The following is a 17,539-nucleotide window of genomic DNA, read 5'->3' on the forward strand; positions in this document are numbered from 1 at the left end:
GCCGCGCCCCGCCGGGTGCAGGGGAGCCCGGGCCGGCCGAGCCGCGGCCGGGCGGCGGGGCGGCGGGGCGGCGGGGCGCGCGCCGCCATCTTGCCGTACGGGAGCCGCGGGGGCCGGCTCCCACGTCCCGCAGCCGTGTCGCCGCGCGCCCTCCCCTCGGGGCGGTCCCGCTCGCGGCGCGGCGCGGCGAGGGCCGGAGCCTGGCGGCGGCGCGGCGGCCTGAGGCCCGAGATGGTGATCTGCTGCGCGGCCGCGAACTGCTCCAACCGGCAGGGCAAGGGGGAGAAGCGCGCCGTGTCCTTCCACAGGTAACGCGCCCCGCCGCCGCCGCCGCCGCCGCCCCGGCCGGCCACGCCCCCGCCCGGCCCCGCGGGGAAACTGAGGCCGCGCGGCCCGCGGCGGGAGGCCCCCGGAGCGCCGGGCCTCGGCCGGCCCCGCCCGTGAGTCAGCGCCGGCGCTGTGTGACCTTGGCGCGGGCCGCCGTCTCTGGGCCCCGCGGCCCCCGGCGCCCCCTCCGCCCAGCCCCCTCCCGCCGCGCGCTCGGCTCAGCTGTCCGCGAGCGTCGCCCCCGAGGGCGAGGCCCTGCCCTCCCCGGGCCGCCCCCCTCCCCTCCCCGCCCCTCCCCGCCGCGGGCCGCCCGCGCCGTGGCCGCGCCGCGCGAGCTCTACCTGGCGGCCCGCGGCCGGGAGGGGGGAGGCGGGACGGGCTGCCCCCGGGGGGCGTCCTGCAGCATCTGCGCTGGAGCGGGGCGAGGCCGGCCTTCCCCGCGGCCCCCCTGCCCTGCGCCCCTGCCCCGCACCACCTGCCCTGCGCACCCTTGCACCCCTGCCCTGCGCCCCCGCCCTGCTGCCCCTGCCCTGCGCCCCCGCCCTGCTGCCCCTGCCCTGCGCCCCCGCCCTGCTGCCCCTGCCCTGCGCCCCCGCCCTGCGCACCCTTGCACCCCTGCCCTGCGCCCCCTGCCCTGCGCCCCGCCCTGCTGCCCCTGCCCCGCGCCCCGCTCTGTTCCCCTGCCCTGGCGCCCCTCGCGCTGCGCCCCCCACCCTGCGCCCCCGCCCTGCGCACCCTTGCACCCCTGCCCTGCGCCCCCGCCCTGCTGCCCCTGCCCTGCACCCCGCTCTGCTCCCCTGCCCTGCGCCCCTGCCCTGCGCCCGCCGCCCTGGCCACTTCTGGGCTGCACCTGGGGCAGGAGACGGCTCTGCCCTCTGGGCTGGACGGCGAGGAGACGGCTGTGCCTCCTGGGCTGGCCCGGCTCCCTTCCGGAGGTTTCCTGGACTCCAGCCTGATCCAGCGAGTCCTCCTCCGTCCGCTCACTCCCTGGAAAGCCTCCTGGCAGATACTTCTGTTTTATGTTACCGGGAGTGAAGTTTTAAGGGCTCCAGTGGCCTCTTACCTACAGTCAGTCCCTCCCTGCGTTGTTCTCTTAAGCTGCTACAATGTATCCGAAGAACTGGCCGCGGTGGGTCAGAGGTCAGAGGCCAGAGGCCATGCCGTCTTGAGAGCTCTCTTCTTTGGAGCCTGTGTCCCCAAGGCCTCGACAGGCTTTGGAAAACCAGGCAGAGCACTGCAGAGAGGGCGCCCTTGGCGCTCACAGTGCTCTCTGGTGCGGGGCAAAGGACGTGGGAACCGGGTCTTCGGGAAGTGGGTTCACAGGATCAGGGAAGTGTAGGACATCGTGTTGTCCAGAACCTCCTGGGGGGTTAGTATCCGCCTTGGTCCTGGTTCTGGTCCACGGTGGCCTCAGGTGGGATAGATGACCTCAGGTGGGGCACGTAGCCCTCGGAATAATCACCCGGCCCTGGGTAGAAGTTCCTCCCGGTTTCTGAAGAGAGGTCTTGTCTAAATGAGAAGAAGTGATTACTAAGTATCTCGGCATTGGGTGTTTTCCAGTTGCTGGTTGCTTTTTAAAAAACACTGTTGCTCCTGGCAGCGGGACTGTAGCAAGAACAGGGGACTGTAGCTGTTGAGTCTGACCTCTCCTTAGGGTCGCCTCGCATCCTCGACTGCTTGAGTCACAGCCCAGGCTGGGCCCACGCAGCATCTGGGACCCTCTCCCGGCCTCTCGCTCGCATCTCTTTTGGCCACAGCAGACCCGGCTTCCAACAGGGGGACCCGCCATCCCGGATTTAGCACCCAGCCTGCATCAGAGGCACACCAGGAGGGTGGTTTAGCTGTGTGTTTCTAGCAACTATTTCCAGGGCTTCCCGAAGCCTTTCCTGTTGTCAGATGCCGTCCTGTGCGACCTCTCCTGTGGGGCATTCACCACAGCTTGGGAGGAGTTCCCTTCATTCTTTTGCGCTCTCAACTGTAAGCTCCTTAAGGGTAGGCAATGAGCCCGGCATCTTCTATCTCATGATGACTTCCAGGTAGAGAGTGCTTAAGTCTTTAGTAAGTTTTTAAGCGGGTAAAGTCAATACAGGACTAGGTATTTGCAGAAACACTTGTTTTGCTTTAATAGTTGATAAATTTGGGAGGAGACACTTAGTGATTTCTTTCTAATTCCGTTGTCATATTTCCTGCAGGTTCCCCCTAAAGGACTCAAAACGTCTGATCCAGTGGTTAAAAGCTGTTCAGAGGGATAACTGGACCCCCACAAAGTATTCTTTCCTCTGTAGTGAACATTTCACCAAAGACAGCTTCTCCAAAAGGCTGGAGGATCAGCATCGCCTACTCAAGCCCACAGCAGTGCCCTCCATCTTCCACCTGCCTGAGAAGAAGAGGGGCCCTGGAGGTCATGGCCGCACGAGGAGAAAGGTCACCAGAAAGGCCTCTGGGGGCCTGAGGGGACACGCGAGTGGGGCGGACGGGAAGGGAGCTGCAGGTTCCTCGTCGTCCTTGGGTGAAAGCCCGATGGCCAAGCCGGGGTCCCGAAAGGGGAAACAGGCTACACTGCAGGGTGAAACTACACCCAAAGCCTCCCAGGAGGCCATTGGTCAGGAGCGCACGCGGCAGGTCCTGGAAGGGACTCCAGGCGATGGTCCAGCCCCTGCGGCAGGCGGTCAAGGAGAAGCAGACGCATCTGCTATGGATGCTGGTGGTGAGAGTGCCGCTGCCGCCGCCCCCCCAGACGAAGGCCTGGTAGATAAGAGTGGCATCTCCAAGGATGACTTTACGCCACCGGGGTCCGGGGCTTGCAAGTTTATTGGCTCGCTGCATTCTTACAGTTTTTCCTCCAAGCACGCTCGGGAGAGGGCCTCTGTCCCCCGAGAGCCCGTTGACCGAAAGAGGCCGAAGAGAGACGTGGAACCCAGCTGCAGTGGGACCGGCCCGGGGCCCGACAAGGGCTTGGCCCAGAGTCCCCCGAGCTCATCACTCACAGCGACGCCTCAGAAGCCCTCCCAGAGTCCCTCTGCCCCTCCGACAGACGTCACCCCGAAGCCAGCAACGGAAGCTGTGCAGAGCGAGCACAGCGATGCCAGCCCCATGTCCATCAACGAGGTCATCCTGTCGGCGTCGGGGGCCTGCAAACTCATCGACTCGCTGCACTCCTACTGCTTCTCCTCCCGGCAGAACAAGAGCCAGGTGTGCTGCCTGCGGGAGCAGGTGGAGAAGAAGAACGGTGAGCTGAAGACCTTGCGGCAGAGGGTCAGCCGCTCCGACAGCCAGGTGCGCAAGCTGCAGGAGAAGCTGGACGAGCTGAGAAGAGTGAGCTTCCCCTACCTGAGCAGCCTGCTGCCCTTCAGCCGCGGTCAGTACCGGAGCCTTGAGGCTCCCACCCTGCCCGGTCGTTGTGAGGCCTTTCTGACTGTGGCTGGCAGGCCCGGTCACCTTTGTGTGTTGCGAGCGCCCTGCTGTCTCGGGAGGAGGCTCTGCTAGCAGCTGTACGTCGTAGACAGGGAGTCCCGCTCGGGAACTCACGGGGCTCCAGGGCCTGGAGGGGCATCGCAGCTAGCAGGGGCCAGTGGGTGACAGGGGAGGGGTGTCACATCCACCGGGAGAGCCCACAGTGCTCGCTGCAGGGTCCCCCGGCCTATCCGGGGGCAGTCCGCCTCTCCTGCACACCTCACTCAACCCTCCGTGCCGACTGCGCTAGCGTCTCGTTGCAGAACAACACGGACATAGCGAGGTAGTAAACGGGAGGAGGCCCTAAAACCACGGAGAGTGTCTTGCGCTTTGTGTTTTAATGAATATCCTTGAAGGTAAATCATTTTGAATGTTAATAACTAACAAGATTTTAAGCCTCTCTTTGAGTAGGATATATTTGTTTTGTAAAAATTAGAATGCTACAGGAATACGTGGGCTAGGGAGTGGTGAAGGTTCCCGTTTCTCGCCTCCCAACTTGGAGTCCTTGCGGCCAGCGGCTTGTGTGATCTTTTGGACTATCTTCTACACTTTTACATACTTGTCCCTGTACCTGTACTGATGGGTTGGATATGTTTTATAGATTTATTGGCTACGTGTCTGCTTTTCATCTTATTTGGCACTTGTTAAAATTGCTCTCTAGATATTCTTTGCATTTTGAGTATAGTTATCTTTTACCTGCCGTGTATCTATGGAAAATGTTTTCCTAGTTATTGTTCATTTAATCTGGATCGATATTTGTCTTCCTGGGTGTAATGAACCCTTTGGGATGGGGGAAGGCTCGCCGGGTGGCAGGCTGTTCAGGACCTTCTGGACCCCGGGGCAGTAACCATCAGCACAGCCAAAACAAAAGCAAAAAACCAGACCCACTGTGTGCATTTCCACCTTCACGCCAGGGGAAGATTGGCTCCAGTGGAGGACCGGCCGTGGACTGGCCTCCTCCCATCTCAGGCTGTTTCTGCAGTTTCTCCTAGCCCGCACGACCCTGCTACCTTTCTTTTCTCGTCAGGCTTCTCCAGCTGCCACGATTACAGGTCTTTCCGAACTAGCCCCTCACCCCAACGAGCAAGGCTGCATAGCTGTTTACAGTCCGTGAATCCTCGCTTCTTCCTCGTTTCCTCGGTTTTATTTTGCCGTTCTGGCTACTGGAGGGAAGTTTGTATTTCCTGATACCTGCACTTTGCAGCTGCGTCGCTTCTTCTGTCCCGCGGGTCCCCATGAGGGTCTGTTTCGTGCTGCTCATTGTTGTTCACCTCGGGATACTTGGTCCCTTGTCTTCACTCCCTCTTTAACTGAGTGATTTAGACGGGCATCAGCAGTTTTTCCAGTTGGTAGATTAGGGGAGGGAGCTAATTTTTTGTGATTTTTTAATTTTTTGACAGTTTCAAATATTGCATTCATTTATTTAAAAAAATTTTTTAAGTTCCAGTCTATTTAACATGCAGTGCTGGGTTAATTTCAGGTGTTAGTGCTCATCAAGATAAGTGTGCTCTGATCCGCTTTACCTGATTCATCCATGCCTCCCCTCTCTGATTATTCTTTTTTTTTTTTAAGATTTTATTTATTCATGAGAGACAGAGAGAGAGAGAGAGAGAGAGATGCAGAGACACAGGCAGAGGGAGAAGCAGGCTCCATGCAGGGAGCCTGACGCGGGACTCGATCCCAGGTCTCCAGGATCAGGCCCTGGGCTGAAGGCGGTGCTCAACCGCCGAGCCACCCCAGCTGCCGTGATTATTTTTAAACTTTATTGCTTTAAGGTCCAGTGATATGGTCTCATAAAGTTAGCTACTTTTTGGGCTCTTTCTTGGGATTTCATTGTGGCTTTTGTGAATATTTCATTGTGGTCGAGAAGAATGTATGGGCTGCAGCAGTTGGTTACATCTTCTGTGTCTCAGCCTGGGTCTAGCCGGTTAGCAGAGCTGAGGTGCCGGTTCCGCCGGGTGTGTCAGCACCGTCTGGTAGACGCTCGGGTGTTCCTGACAGTTACTGGCACAGTGCACCCCTTTTTGTTCCAATTTAAGGGTTACTTCATTTTCTAATTTTTAAAACTTTCTTATATCTTTTTTTTTTTTTAGCTATATTGTAACTCAGTCTTCAAGTCGTTTTTTTTTTTTGTAGAGCAATTTAATCCATTTACCATTGTGATTATTGGTTAAGTTGGAATCTGCGTGCTGTTTTATTTTTTTAATTTGTTAGGTTTTCTTGTTCCCCTTTCTGCCCTTCTGGTGGATGTCCTTCAGCTTTTTTTTTTTTTTTTTTTTTTTTTTAGATTTTTAAAAATTTATTCATGAGAGAGAGAGAGAAAGAGAGGCAGAGACAGAAGCAGAGGGAGAAGCAGGCTCCCTGCAGGGAGCCCGCTGTGGGACTTGATCCCAGGACCCCGGGGTTACATCCTGGGCCAGAGGCAGGCTCTAAACCTCTGAGCTACCCAGGCGTCTCTGTCCATCAGCTTTTAACAACAATACCCGTTGAAGCCCATCTCTGTAACCCTCAGAGCTGACCCGCTGCTCTGCGCCAGCCCGCCAGCTCCTCCCTTCCGCTACCCTGACCATGACTGTCTGTCATCCTGGGTCCCTCTTGGCTTTCCCATCAGGCAGGCGTAATTAGATGTAAGTACACATCTGATCTGTTACTTCGGTCACCACCATTTATTGTATCCAAATTTTCTTCTTTTGGGGGAATATTTAATGATATTTTTGGAACCCACTGCACAGTAGAATTTTGAGAGAAATTGAGTTTGAGATGCTCCTTAGGTGCCGATGCCCGGGAAGCAGCACCTGTCCTCTTGAAGTTTCCATGTTTGCCGTGTCGGGATGAGATCAGAGGCATGTAAAGCGGTAGGATTGAATAAGGTTTCCAGGAGAAGTTGTAGTTGGGGAAGGGGCCCAGGCCCAGCCCAGGAGCAGGCCACGTGTGTGGAGGTACAGTGGGAAGGGCCAAGGGGAGGAGTGGGAGCAAGGGTGTGTGGGGCGGCAACCTGGAGGGAAAACCAGGGGTGCTCAGCCAGGTTGGATCCAGCTCTGATCATAATGAAGAAGAGATGGCTGGATTCAGCCACACGGGGTCACTGGTGATCACGTTCTCCTTGGAGCAGTGGGAACGCCACTGGGTCTCTGGGGTGAAGGCGAGGCAGGGATGAGGCAGTTTGTTGAGCCATGAAGGAGTAGACGGTAACCAAGGGGATCATGGCTCCAGGGGAGACTTCGTTTGTAAAGTGGAGACAAGCAGGTGTCTGTGCTGCTGGGGGCGCGGGGGATGGGGAGGAGGGGTCGTGAGGGCCAGGAAAGAGGTGCCTGGAAGGGGGCTGTGGACAGGGTGTACCTGCACCTCTGCCCCTGTGCTCCCCGGAGGATGGGTCTGGCCACTGGCTGGGAGTGGAGGGGAGGACTGGCAGTGGAAGGGGAGGGCAGGGGGCGGGAGAGCAGGCTCCCTGGCTTGGTCTCCAAGAGCTGCTTGGAGCCGTCAACTCAAAACGTCTTCTGTCTTAATGGTTCCCAGCGCCATCATGAATTTGTTGGCCATCAAAGGAAACTTTGTAGGGGTTTTATGTCAAAGGGGCTATCCACGTGTTTCTTCGGTCCATTGTCTGTAGCCAGTCCTTTACCTGTGGACAGATTCCCCGCAGCGGAGCAGCTGGGCCAGGAGCCTGGCCTTCCCGCAGGGCCCTCCCAGGCAGGAGTCTGTGGCTTACGTGAATGTCCAGTTGCTCTAGCACCATTTGTCCAGGAGGCTGTCTTTTCTCCATCAAGTTGCCTTTGCTCCTCTTTCTGGACTCTCTGTTGTGTTGTGTGGATCTGTGCATCCCCTGGCTCGTCAGTACCATGCTATTGGTTATTGTAGCTTTTAGTAAGTCTTGAAATATAGAGGACTATTCTTTTCCATGAATATTGTGTTGGCTATTCTGGGACTGGTGCCTCTCCATAGGAACTTTAGAATCAGCTGGTTGATTTCCAGGAAATGGCTTCCTGGGATTTTGACATTGGGATTGTGTTGAATCTATAGATCAATTTAAGAAGAATTGACATCTTCACAGCATTGAGTTTTTGGTGTATCAACATGAATACCCATCCATTTATTTAGATCTTTTATTTCCATTGGAGTTTCATATTCCAATTGTTTCTTCTGGTATATAAGAGAATAATTGACCCTTTTTTGTTAACCTTGTGTTCTGCAACCTTGCTGTCATTGCTTATTAATTCCAGGAGTTGGGATCCCTGGGTGGCACAGAGGTTTGGCGCCTGCCTTTGGCCCAGGGCGCGATCCTGGAGACCCTGGATCGAATCCCACATCGGGCTCCCGGCATGGAGCCTGCTTCTCCCACTGCCTATGTCTCTGTCTCTTTCTCTCTCTCCTTCTCTCTATCATAAATTTTTAAAAAATTAAAAAAAAATTAAAAAAATAAAATAATTTTAAAAAAAATAATTCCAGGAGTTTTTTGTCAATTCTCTGGAATTTTCTACATGGATAGTCATGTCATCTCCAAACAAAGGTGGTTATTTATTTATTTAATATTTTATTTATTTATTCATAGAGACAGAGAGAGAGAGGCAGAGACACAGGCAGAGGGAGAAGCAGGCACCATACAGAGAGCCTGACGTGGGACTCGATCCAGGGTCTCCAGGATCATGCCCTGGGGCTGCCCAACAAAGGTGGTTTTATTTTTTCTGTCCCAATCTGTATCCTTTTATTTCTTTTTTTTTTTTTTTTAATTACATCAAGTAGGATTTCCAGGACTCTGTTGACTATGAGTAGTACTGATCTTAGTACGAGAGCTTCTGAGTTTCTCACCATTATAAGTATGATGTGTTAGCTGTAAGGTTTTGTCAGGGATGTTCTTTATTAAGTTAGGAAGTTCCCCTTTATTCCTAGTTTATCAAGAGTTTTTTTTTTTTTTTTTTTTTTTAATTTATGATAGTCACAGAGAGAGAGAGAGAGAGAGGCAGAGACACAGGCTGAGGAAGAAGCAGGCTCCATGCACCGGGAGCCTGATGTGGGATTCGATCCCGGGTCTCCGGGATCCCGCCCTGGGCCAAAGGCAGGCGCCAAACCATTGCGCCACCCAGGGGTCCCTATCAAGAGTTTTTATGAGGAATGGGTGTTGGATTTTTGTCAAACACTCTGAGGATTGATTGAGATTATTGCTTGGTGGTTTTTCTTCCAGCCTTTTGGTGTGGTGAGTTATATTAATGGATTGTAGACTGCTGAACCAGCCTTGCATACATGGACGGAATGCACGGTCATGGTGTATAATTAATTCCTTCATTTTTTTTTTAAGATTTTATTTATTTATTCATGAGAGGCAGAGAGAGAGAGAGGCAGACACACAGGCAGAGGGAGAAGCAGGCTCCATGCAGGGAGCCCGACGTGGGACTTGATCCTGGATCTCCAGGATCATGCCCTGAGCTGCAGGTGGCGCTAAACCGCTGCGCCACCGGGGCTGCCCCATTCCTTCATTTTTGGATTCAATTTACTAAATGCTTGTTAAGGATTTTTGTATCTATGTTCATGAGAGATATCTGTACTTTCCTTTCTTGTAACGTCTTTGTCTGGTTTTGGTGATTGGGTAATGCTCATCTCATAGAATGAGTTTGGAAGTATTACCTTTGCTTCTACCTTTTATGAAGATTGTAAAGAATTGGTATAACTTTGTTCTTCTTTGGTATAGTTCATCGATAAACCCATCTAGGCCTGGTGTTTTTTCTTTTGGAAGGTGGTTAATTTTTTTTAAGGTTTTTATTCATGAGAGACACCGAGAGAGAGGCAGAGACACAGGGAGAGGGAGAAGCAGGCTCCCTGCAGGGAGCCTGATTGTGGGACTCGATCCCAGGACCCCGGGGTCACACCCTGGGCCAAAGGCAGACGCTCAACCGCTGAGCCACCCGAGCATCCCTTTTCTTTTCTAATATACTCATTTAGTGCCATAAGATTTCCTCTAACCATTGTTTTTACTGCATCCTACAAAATTTGGTAAGGTGTATTTTTCTATTTAGTTCAAATATTTTTTTTGTTTCTCTTGAGGCATCCATCTTGTCCCACTTGTTAATTAGAAGTATTTCATCTAATCTACAAATATTTGGGAATTTTCAACTAATTTGCTATTACTGACTTACAGTTCAATTCTCTTGTGGTCTCAGGGCATACTTTGTATGATTTCTAGTGCGTTAAATTTGTGAAAATATGTTTTATGGTCTTGCTCAATGTCCCATGTGAGCTTGAGAAGCATGTGTGTTCTGCTGTTGGATGAAGTAGTGAGGGTTCTCCAGGGAAACAGGATCAGTAGGAAGTGTATATACACAGATATAACAGGAGGTTTGTTATAGGAATTGGCTCCCAGGGTTGTGAATGGCAAGGTAGAGAACTGGGAAAGCTGGTGGCATAATTTAGTTCCTGTCCAAAGGCCTGAGAGTTGTCAGGAGTGCGAGGGGATGGGGTGTAAGTCCCAGTCTGAGTCTGACGGAGCCTGAGGACGGGAGAGCTGATGGCCCAGGACGGGTGGACGCCCCGGCTCAACCAGAGAGCACGTTCATCTTCTCTCTGCCCTTTGTCCTCTGCAGGCCTTCCGTGCCCACCCGCACAGGGGAGGGCCCCCACTCTGCTCTGTCACCAGTTCACATGCCTCTGTGAGGGGGTTTACAGGAGTCTTGTTTCACTAGCTCTGTGCACATCTCATACCCTGTCAAATTCCCTGACACCATAGCTCACAGAGTTAGTGACATCCTGGTGACTGATGACGCAGTTCATCCAAGTCCTTACTGGTTTTCTGCTGCTGGATCCATCCATTCCTGACGGGAGTGCTGAAGTCTCCGCCTGTGACTGGATTTGTCTGTTTGTTGTTACAGTTCTACCAGTCTTTGCCTCACGTGTTTTAGTGTTTGGTTAAGTGCGTAGACAGCAGCAGTTCTGGTGTCTTCCTGAAGTATTGACACTTCTGTCTCTATGTAACGGTCCTCTTTATTGCTGATAATTGTTTTTGTCCTAACATCTGCTTGTCTGAAGTTAATATAGCTCTGCAAGCTTTCTCCCGGCGTGTATGAGCATGATGGATCTCTCTGTGTCTTTATTTTTAACGTGGGTATCTTAGAGATGACATATAGTTGGGTTTTCTTTTTTTCTCCAGACTGTCTACTCTGACAGGCTCTGTGTTTCCACTGGTATACGTAGACCGTGCACGTTTAAAGTGGGTATTGAGGGCAGCCCCGGTGGCCCAGCGGTTTAGCGCCGTCTTCTGCCCGGAGTGTGATCCTGGTGACCCAGGATCGAGTCCCACATCGGGCTCCCTGCATGGAGCCTGCTTCTCCCTCTGCCTGTGTCTCTGAGCTCCGCCCCCCCCCCCCCCCCCCGCCGTCGTGAATAAATAAATAAAATCTTTAAAAAATAAAAAAATAAAGTGGGTATTGCTCCAGCTGGACGAATATCCTTTATGTCTGCAGCCGCTCTCCTTTGGTTTCTTCTGTGCTGTTCCTCTCCTTTTCTGCCTTCTCTGGTTTTGATTGAGCATTTTGTGTGATTTCATTTTCCCCCTTAGTAGATGGATTTTACTTCTTGCAGAAACTGGGCTTGGGTGCCCTGGAGTCTTCACGTTTACAACTCCTCTGCGTCCGCTTTCCAACGCCGCTGCTTCCCTGGTAGTGCGGGCTCCTTAGAGCCGGGCAGCCCAGTGTCCCCCCTCATCCCTTGCAGCGTTGCCGTCCCTCGTTCCGTTTGTACGTGTGCTGGAATCACGCCATCGTTAATCTGAGCAAACCCGATGGTCGATTAAAAATGAGAAAGGGGGCTCCTGGCTGGCGCAGTCGGTTGGGCGTCCGACTTCGCCTTGGGTCGTGGGGTCAGGCTGTGCTCAATGCGGAGTCTGCTTCAGACCCTCTGTCTCTGCTCCTCCCCCCACACTCCCTCCTCTCTCTCTCTCTAATAAATAAATCTCTAAAAAAAAAAAAAAAAGATTTTACTTTACCTTCATGTGTTCCTGCTCCAGCACTCTTCTCTGTCTATGGATTCAGGTTTCTGACCTATATCATCCTCCTCCTCCCTGAAGAATTTTATTATTTCTCACAGGGCATGTAATTCCCTCTGTTTTTGTTTGAAAAAGCCTTTGGTTCTTTTATACTTTTGGAGGACAGTATTTTTTTTAAGTTTTCATTTGAATTTTCGTTTCGTTTTTTATTTTAAGTTTCATTTTAATTCCAGTCAGGTAACATACTCTTGTATTTGAAGGGCGGCCTCACTGGATATAGAATTCTACTCTTGTGCTCACTTTGGCTGCACATACACTAAAATAGAATTTTACTCTTTTTTTTTTTTTTTTTAAGATTTTATTTATTTGGGCAGCCTGGGTGGCTCAGCGGTTTAGCGCCACCTTTGGCCTGAAGCCTGGTCCTGGAGACCCAGGATCGAGTCCCACGTCGGGCTCCCTGCATGGAGCCTGCTTCTCCCTCTGCCTGGGTCTCTGCCTCTCTCTCTCTCTCTCTCTCTCTCTCTGTCTCTCATGAATAAAAAATAAAATATTTTTTTTAAATAAATTCTTTTTTTTTTTAAGATTTTATTTATTTATTCATGAGAGACACATAGAGAGGCAGCGACCCAGGCAGAGGGAGAAGGAGGCTCCATGCAGGGAGCCCGACGTGGGACTCGATCCCAGGACCCCAGGATCACGCCCCAGGGGGAAGGCAGAGCTAAACCACTGAGCCACCTGGGTGTCCCATAGAATTCTACTCTTGTTTGCTTATGTGAGCCGCCCACTGTGATTCTTACCCATTTTGTTGTATAGGTTAGAATTTTTTTCCTCCAACTTCTTTCAAGACTCTCCATCTTTGGTGCTGTACAGTTTGAATATGAAATGCTTAGATGTAGTTTTTTTATTATTTATTGTGCTTGGTGTCCTCTGAGCTTCTTGGATCTGTGGTTTGCTGTCTGACATTAATTTTGAAACTTCTCAGCTATTACTTCATATTTCTTCTTTCTCTCCCCACTCCTTCTGTCGTGTCCGTCATGCGTACATACCCCTAGTCCTCCAATATTCTGTGTGTGCTGCTCTCCGCATCTCAGAATATCCTTGGTTGACTGGCTCTCTCCTCGACCTCATGCGCCACGGGCTTCACTTCTGTTGCAGCGGCTTTGATGTGCAGCCTTTCCTTTGGGTTCTTCATCAGCGTCCTCTCCTGCTATAGGGCTCCTTTGTTCAGGCACATTGTCTGCTTCTCCCACTAGAATCCTTAGATTAATCATAGTTACTTTATTTTTTTTAAAGATTTATTTATTCATGAGAGAGAGAGACAGAGACACAGGCAGAGGGAGAAGCAGGCTGCATGCAGGGAGCCCGACGTGGGACTCGATCTCAGGTCTCCAGGATCACGCCCTGGGCTGAAGGTGGCACTAAACCACTGAGCCACCCGGGCTGCCCAATCGTAGTTATTTTAAATTCCAAGTCTGAGGATTCCAGAACCTATGCGACACCTGTGTCAGGTTCTGATGTTGTTTCTTGAGATTGAGTTTTTTCCTTGCCTGTCAGCATGGCTTGTAATTTTTTTGAAAGGTGCACGTGGTATAACAGGTAACAGAAGCTGAGCTAAGCAGGCCTTTAGCCTGAGGTATCAGTTGGCCTGCCTGGCAGTTGGGTCATGTCCAATCTCTAGTGCCTTTGTGGTGGCTTCAGATTCCTCTGAAGTCTTTACCGTGTGCCTCAGGACTCCCTCCCAGCGTAGGTACCTGGGATTCTTTCTGCTCTGATCCTCTTACCTGCGAAAGCCCTGCAGAGTGGTTTGGGGGACGGGGTGCTCTGCATTGTCAGGTTTGAGGTTCAGCCTCGTGTGGCCTGTTTCTGGGCTCTGACCTTCTCAAGTCCTGGAGTGAGAAGGGAAGGCTGGAGGGGCTTGTGGGGAAAGCCCTGCCCCCCGCTGAAGTAAAGCTCAGGTAAGATCTTCCCTACAAAGCCTCTCCTTTCTGGAGAGTGCTCTGAGCTTAGTTCAGATCTGTTCCTTTGTCTCTCACTGCAGAGACACACAGGATTGGTTCTTGGCCTTTCATGGTGATAACCTGTTGGGTTCCTGGGAGTCAGACCCGTGCAAGTGTCAGGCCCCCGGGATACTGTGTATCACGCTCATCTGTGCTCAGCTCCAGCCTCCTGCCCAGTTACCACCCAGCGTTCCTGTCTGCTCACGTCCACTCCCAGTGAGCCCGTCTCCACACCCTGGGAGGCCTGGGACCTCACTTTTGTGATGGGTCAAGGCGAACTCACTGGTTCTCAGTTTGTTCCATGTTTTTCTTGTTGTAAGTTTGGAAGTTAGGGCTTCCATCCTCTTTATAGGTCAGAGTTGACCCTCGAAGCCTCCGCCCCTGTTATTAATGTAGTTATTGTTAATATGCCAGAAAGCTCCAATTTTAATAACTAAGCAGCCTATCAAAATTACTTATTCTAATAGTTTTTCAGTGGAGACTTTTGAGTTAATAGGTAATCAGCCATAACACTTGCAAATTAAAATTATTTGGTCTTCTTTTATGTCTTTTACATTTTATAGAAACATATGCTCTACTTCCTGTCATTTGTTTTTTTTCCCCTGTGTGCACATGCACCTTCCCATCTCATGGGTAATAAAGTGAGGGTCTTGCTATCATTTTAAAACAACAGGGGATCCCTGGGTGGCTCAGCGGTTTAGTGCCTGCCTTTGGCACAGGGCGCGATCCTGGGGTCCCGGGATCGAGTCCTGCGTCGGGCTCCCAGCGTGGAACCTGCTTCTCCCTCCTCCTGTGTCTCTGCCTCTCCCTCTCTCTCTCTCTCTCTCTCTCTCTCTCTCTCTCATAAATAAATAATTCTTTAGGAAAAAAACAAAACAAAACAAAAAAACAACAGCTTCCTCTGGTGTGCCAGGCACATGGAATACAAACTGACCATCCATGCCAGGACAGCCTGGGCGCCCTCCCTGGTGCTTTGCAGCCAGTGTGCAACACTGTTGTCACTAACACTCAGCAGTGTGAGGGTGGGAGGCACCAGGAAGGAGTCCCGGTGAGGGTGTCTGCTCCCTTCCTGTCCTGGGCCCGTCTCCTGGCACCTCTGCCAGGAGGCAGAGTAGGCTGCAAGCAACCCGTTCAAAGCCAAGACAAGTGGGCTGCCAGCCCTCTAGGAGACAGATATCAAGGGACACGTCAGGAGTTCCCAGAGTGACTCTTCTAGAAATGGCTTTTGCTCTGTGCCTGACTCCGCCCGTTTCCCTGTTACACAGGCCACTTCCCTCCATGGTCACTGGTGGGAGCAGCAGCAGGCGGAAGCCTCACTCCTCACTCCCTGGCCTGTCCCACCTTCATAAAATTCAGACTTGATCTCCTCCCAGATCCAAGGTTCGGTCACCTCTGGGTCTGTTTCCCCGAGGGTTTCTGGGGCACCACCTCCTAGGGTGGAACTACAGCTCCCAGAATGCTGTCCTCAGCTTGCCATTCACTTCCTGCCAAGCTGCTGACAGCCAGGTGCAAGCGTTTTCCGTCAATTGGCAGAAAACAACCTTGAAGAACCTTGACCGTGTCTGGAGTTCAGAAAACTTACCATCACTGATGGGTAAGCCCACTTTCACTGTCTTGGACCAAAAACTGAAAATTTACTTTTCTTGGAGAAAATTTAAATTTCTGTTTTTGCATTTTGGTTGAGATTTTAATAAACGAAAAAAGAAATCAGAAAAATGCATATAAAAGCCTGTCCAGTTTACTTAAAGAGGTTAAAAGTGGCAAATAGCCTTAACTCCCTTATTTTTTAGGTTTTTTTATTTGTTTGACTTTTAGGTTCATTTCACTTTTATTTTTTTAAGTATTTTTTTTTAATATTTTTTTAATTTTTATTTATTTATGATAGTCACAGAGAGATAGAGAGAGGCAGAGACACAGGCAGAGGGAGAAGCAGGCTCCATGCACCGGGAGCCCGACGTGGGATTCGATCCCGGGTCTCCAGGATCGCGCCCTGGGCCAAAGGCAGGCGCCAAACCGCTGCGCCACCCAGGGATCCCTAAGTATTTTTTTAAGTATGACTTCTGTGGAGTAAATATACACAAATCCTAAAGATTTCGTTGGATGAATTGCAACGTACATATGTAGGCTCTTGTGAGCTGACCTTGGGACTTAGGCTTACCCTCACCTTGCTGGTTCTCCCCTGCAGCACCTCACTGGCAAAGAGGGACAGTGGCAGAGGAGCTGGCGGCAGGTGGGGGCAGTGGGGCTGGCCCACAGGCCCAGCTGGCTCGGCGCAGTGCCTCCCGGCACCCAGGGGCGCTGCAGGGGCGGACCTGGAAGGAGGCGAGCCTCCCGCCCGCCCCGGGCCTCGCTGCCTGCCCCTTACTCCGTTACAATTCATTACAGTTGGAGAGCAAATACCCGCCAGCCGCTGGACACCCCCCCCCCCCCCGCCCGCCCAGCCGCCTGTCCCCAGCCACGTCACCTCTCCAGCCCCTCTTCTGCGTTCTGGCAGCCCCGTCCTCTGGGCTTCCAGCCCCGGTGCCCTTGGCCACCGCCCCAGTCCCCACCCCGAGCGGGCAGTCCTCTGTCCCCTGCCGGAGCCCCCCCAGCACAGCACCTGCATTCAGACGTTGTCCCAAGGGGAGAGCAGGCAGGCCCGACCCGCACTGGCGGAGTGCCGCAGCCTTGCCGTCTTGTCCCATGGCCCTGCATCAGCCCCGAGGTACAGGGGGGCAGGCTGGGCTCTGCGTCTGTCTGCGTTGTTAGCCGGGTGGTTGAGCACAGTCCCCTGCTCCCTGTCCCTTCACAGGACCCTCCCTGGAGCCCCTGTTCCTGACCCTGCTTTCCTGCTGGTGTCCCTTTGATTTGTTGCCTGCGAGCAAACAAGGGCTGAGGCGGAGGATCACCTTCAGGGCCTGGGCCCCTGGAGGGGTGTTGGGAGGACATCCGCAGGTCCAGGCTCTGGCCTGGGACCACTGTGCGCGTCCTCCCCACTGGCCCCCTGAACCACGCCTCACACTGCAACCTGTTGTTGCCATAATTCAGACACCTCTTTAGAAATTGGATATTTTAGCCCTAAATAGTTCTGGGTTTTCTTAAAATACCAGACGATCTGCAGCAGAAGGCCCTCTGCCTGTGGGCAGCAGTTGGCCAGCACAGACCAGAGGCCCTGGGAGGCTGGTGGCACCTCACCGCTTATCAGCCTGTGCTGTAGTGACGTAGTAAACAGGTCCTGGGAAGGCGTTTTGGCCTCTGATTTTTTTTTTTTCTTAAGTTTGTTTGTTTTGTGGAAGTTTTGCCTCTGAATGTTTTCATTGCAGTACAATTTACGTAAGTGAAACAGCCCTCAGGTGCTCCCCTCCATGACTTCGGATGGGTGCAGACACCTGTGTGACCGCGACCCCACCCAGAATCCCCGGGTTCTCTGGTGCCGTCCTGCCCCGGCCCCCACGACGGCCTCATCGTAGCTCCATTTACCTCTTCTAGAATTTCATGCAGATGGAATCACAGAATAAATACATGTTTGTGTCTGGCCTCTCTTTTGTGGCATGGCGGTTGGGAGGGAAATCTGATAGTGTTTCCTTGCTGCGTTGTCATCGATGTGGTGAGAACTCTGTACTTTTTGTAACTTACAGGTTTCCTCTGACCGTTTGTAAGGTCTGTTTTCATGAATATTCCAGAGGAACTTGAAGGAGTACTCCCTAGTTTTCAGTTCAGAGTGCCATGCCCCTGGTTGTGTAAGGCGTGCTGCTCACTTGGACACAGAGTAGGCCGGGATCCCCTTCCGTTGCTCTCCACCAGCACCCGCGTG

The 17,539-nt window shown here is 52.5% G+C and overlaps 1 protein-coding gene across 2 annotated transcripts in view; it reads left to right on the forward strand.

The window, feature by feature from the left end:
* The first annotated feature begins 37 nt into the window (after positions 1–37).
* Positions 38–17,539, forward strand: part of THAP4 (THAP domain containing 4) — a 38,769-nt gene continuing 21,267 nt past the window's right edge. The window contains exons 1-2 of one of the 2 annotated variants that reach the window (XM_041764944.1): positions 38–308; positions 2,520–3,685. In XM_041764944.1, coding sequence (XP_041620878.1) covers positions 232–308; positions 2,520–3,685 — 1,243 coding nt within the window. In that variant the 5' untranslated portion in view covers positions 38–231. Of the gene's footprint in view, positions 309–2,519; positions 3,686–15,188; positions 15,341–17,539 lie in introns of those variants that run through there. The other variant, XM_041764945.1, reaches the window with a different exon arrangement.

The sequence above is a fragment of the Vulpes lagopus genome, chromosome 8, assembly GCF_018345385.1.
Source record: "Vulpes lagopus strain Blue_001 chromosome 8, ASM1834538v1, whole genome shotgun sequence".
In the NCBI taxonomy this organism is placed as follows: Eukaryota; Metazoa; Chordata; class Mammalia; order Carnivora; family Canidae; genus Vulpes; species Vulpes lagopus.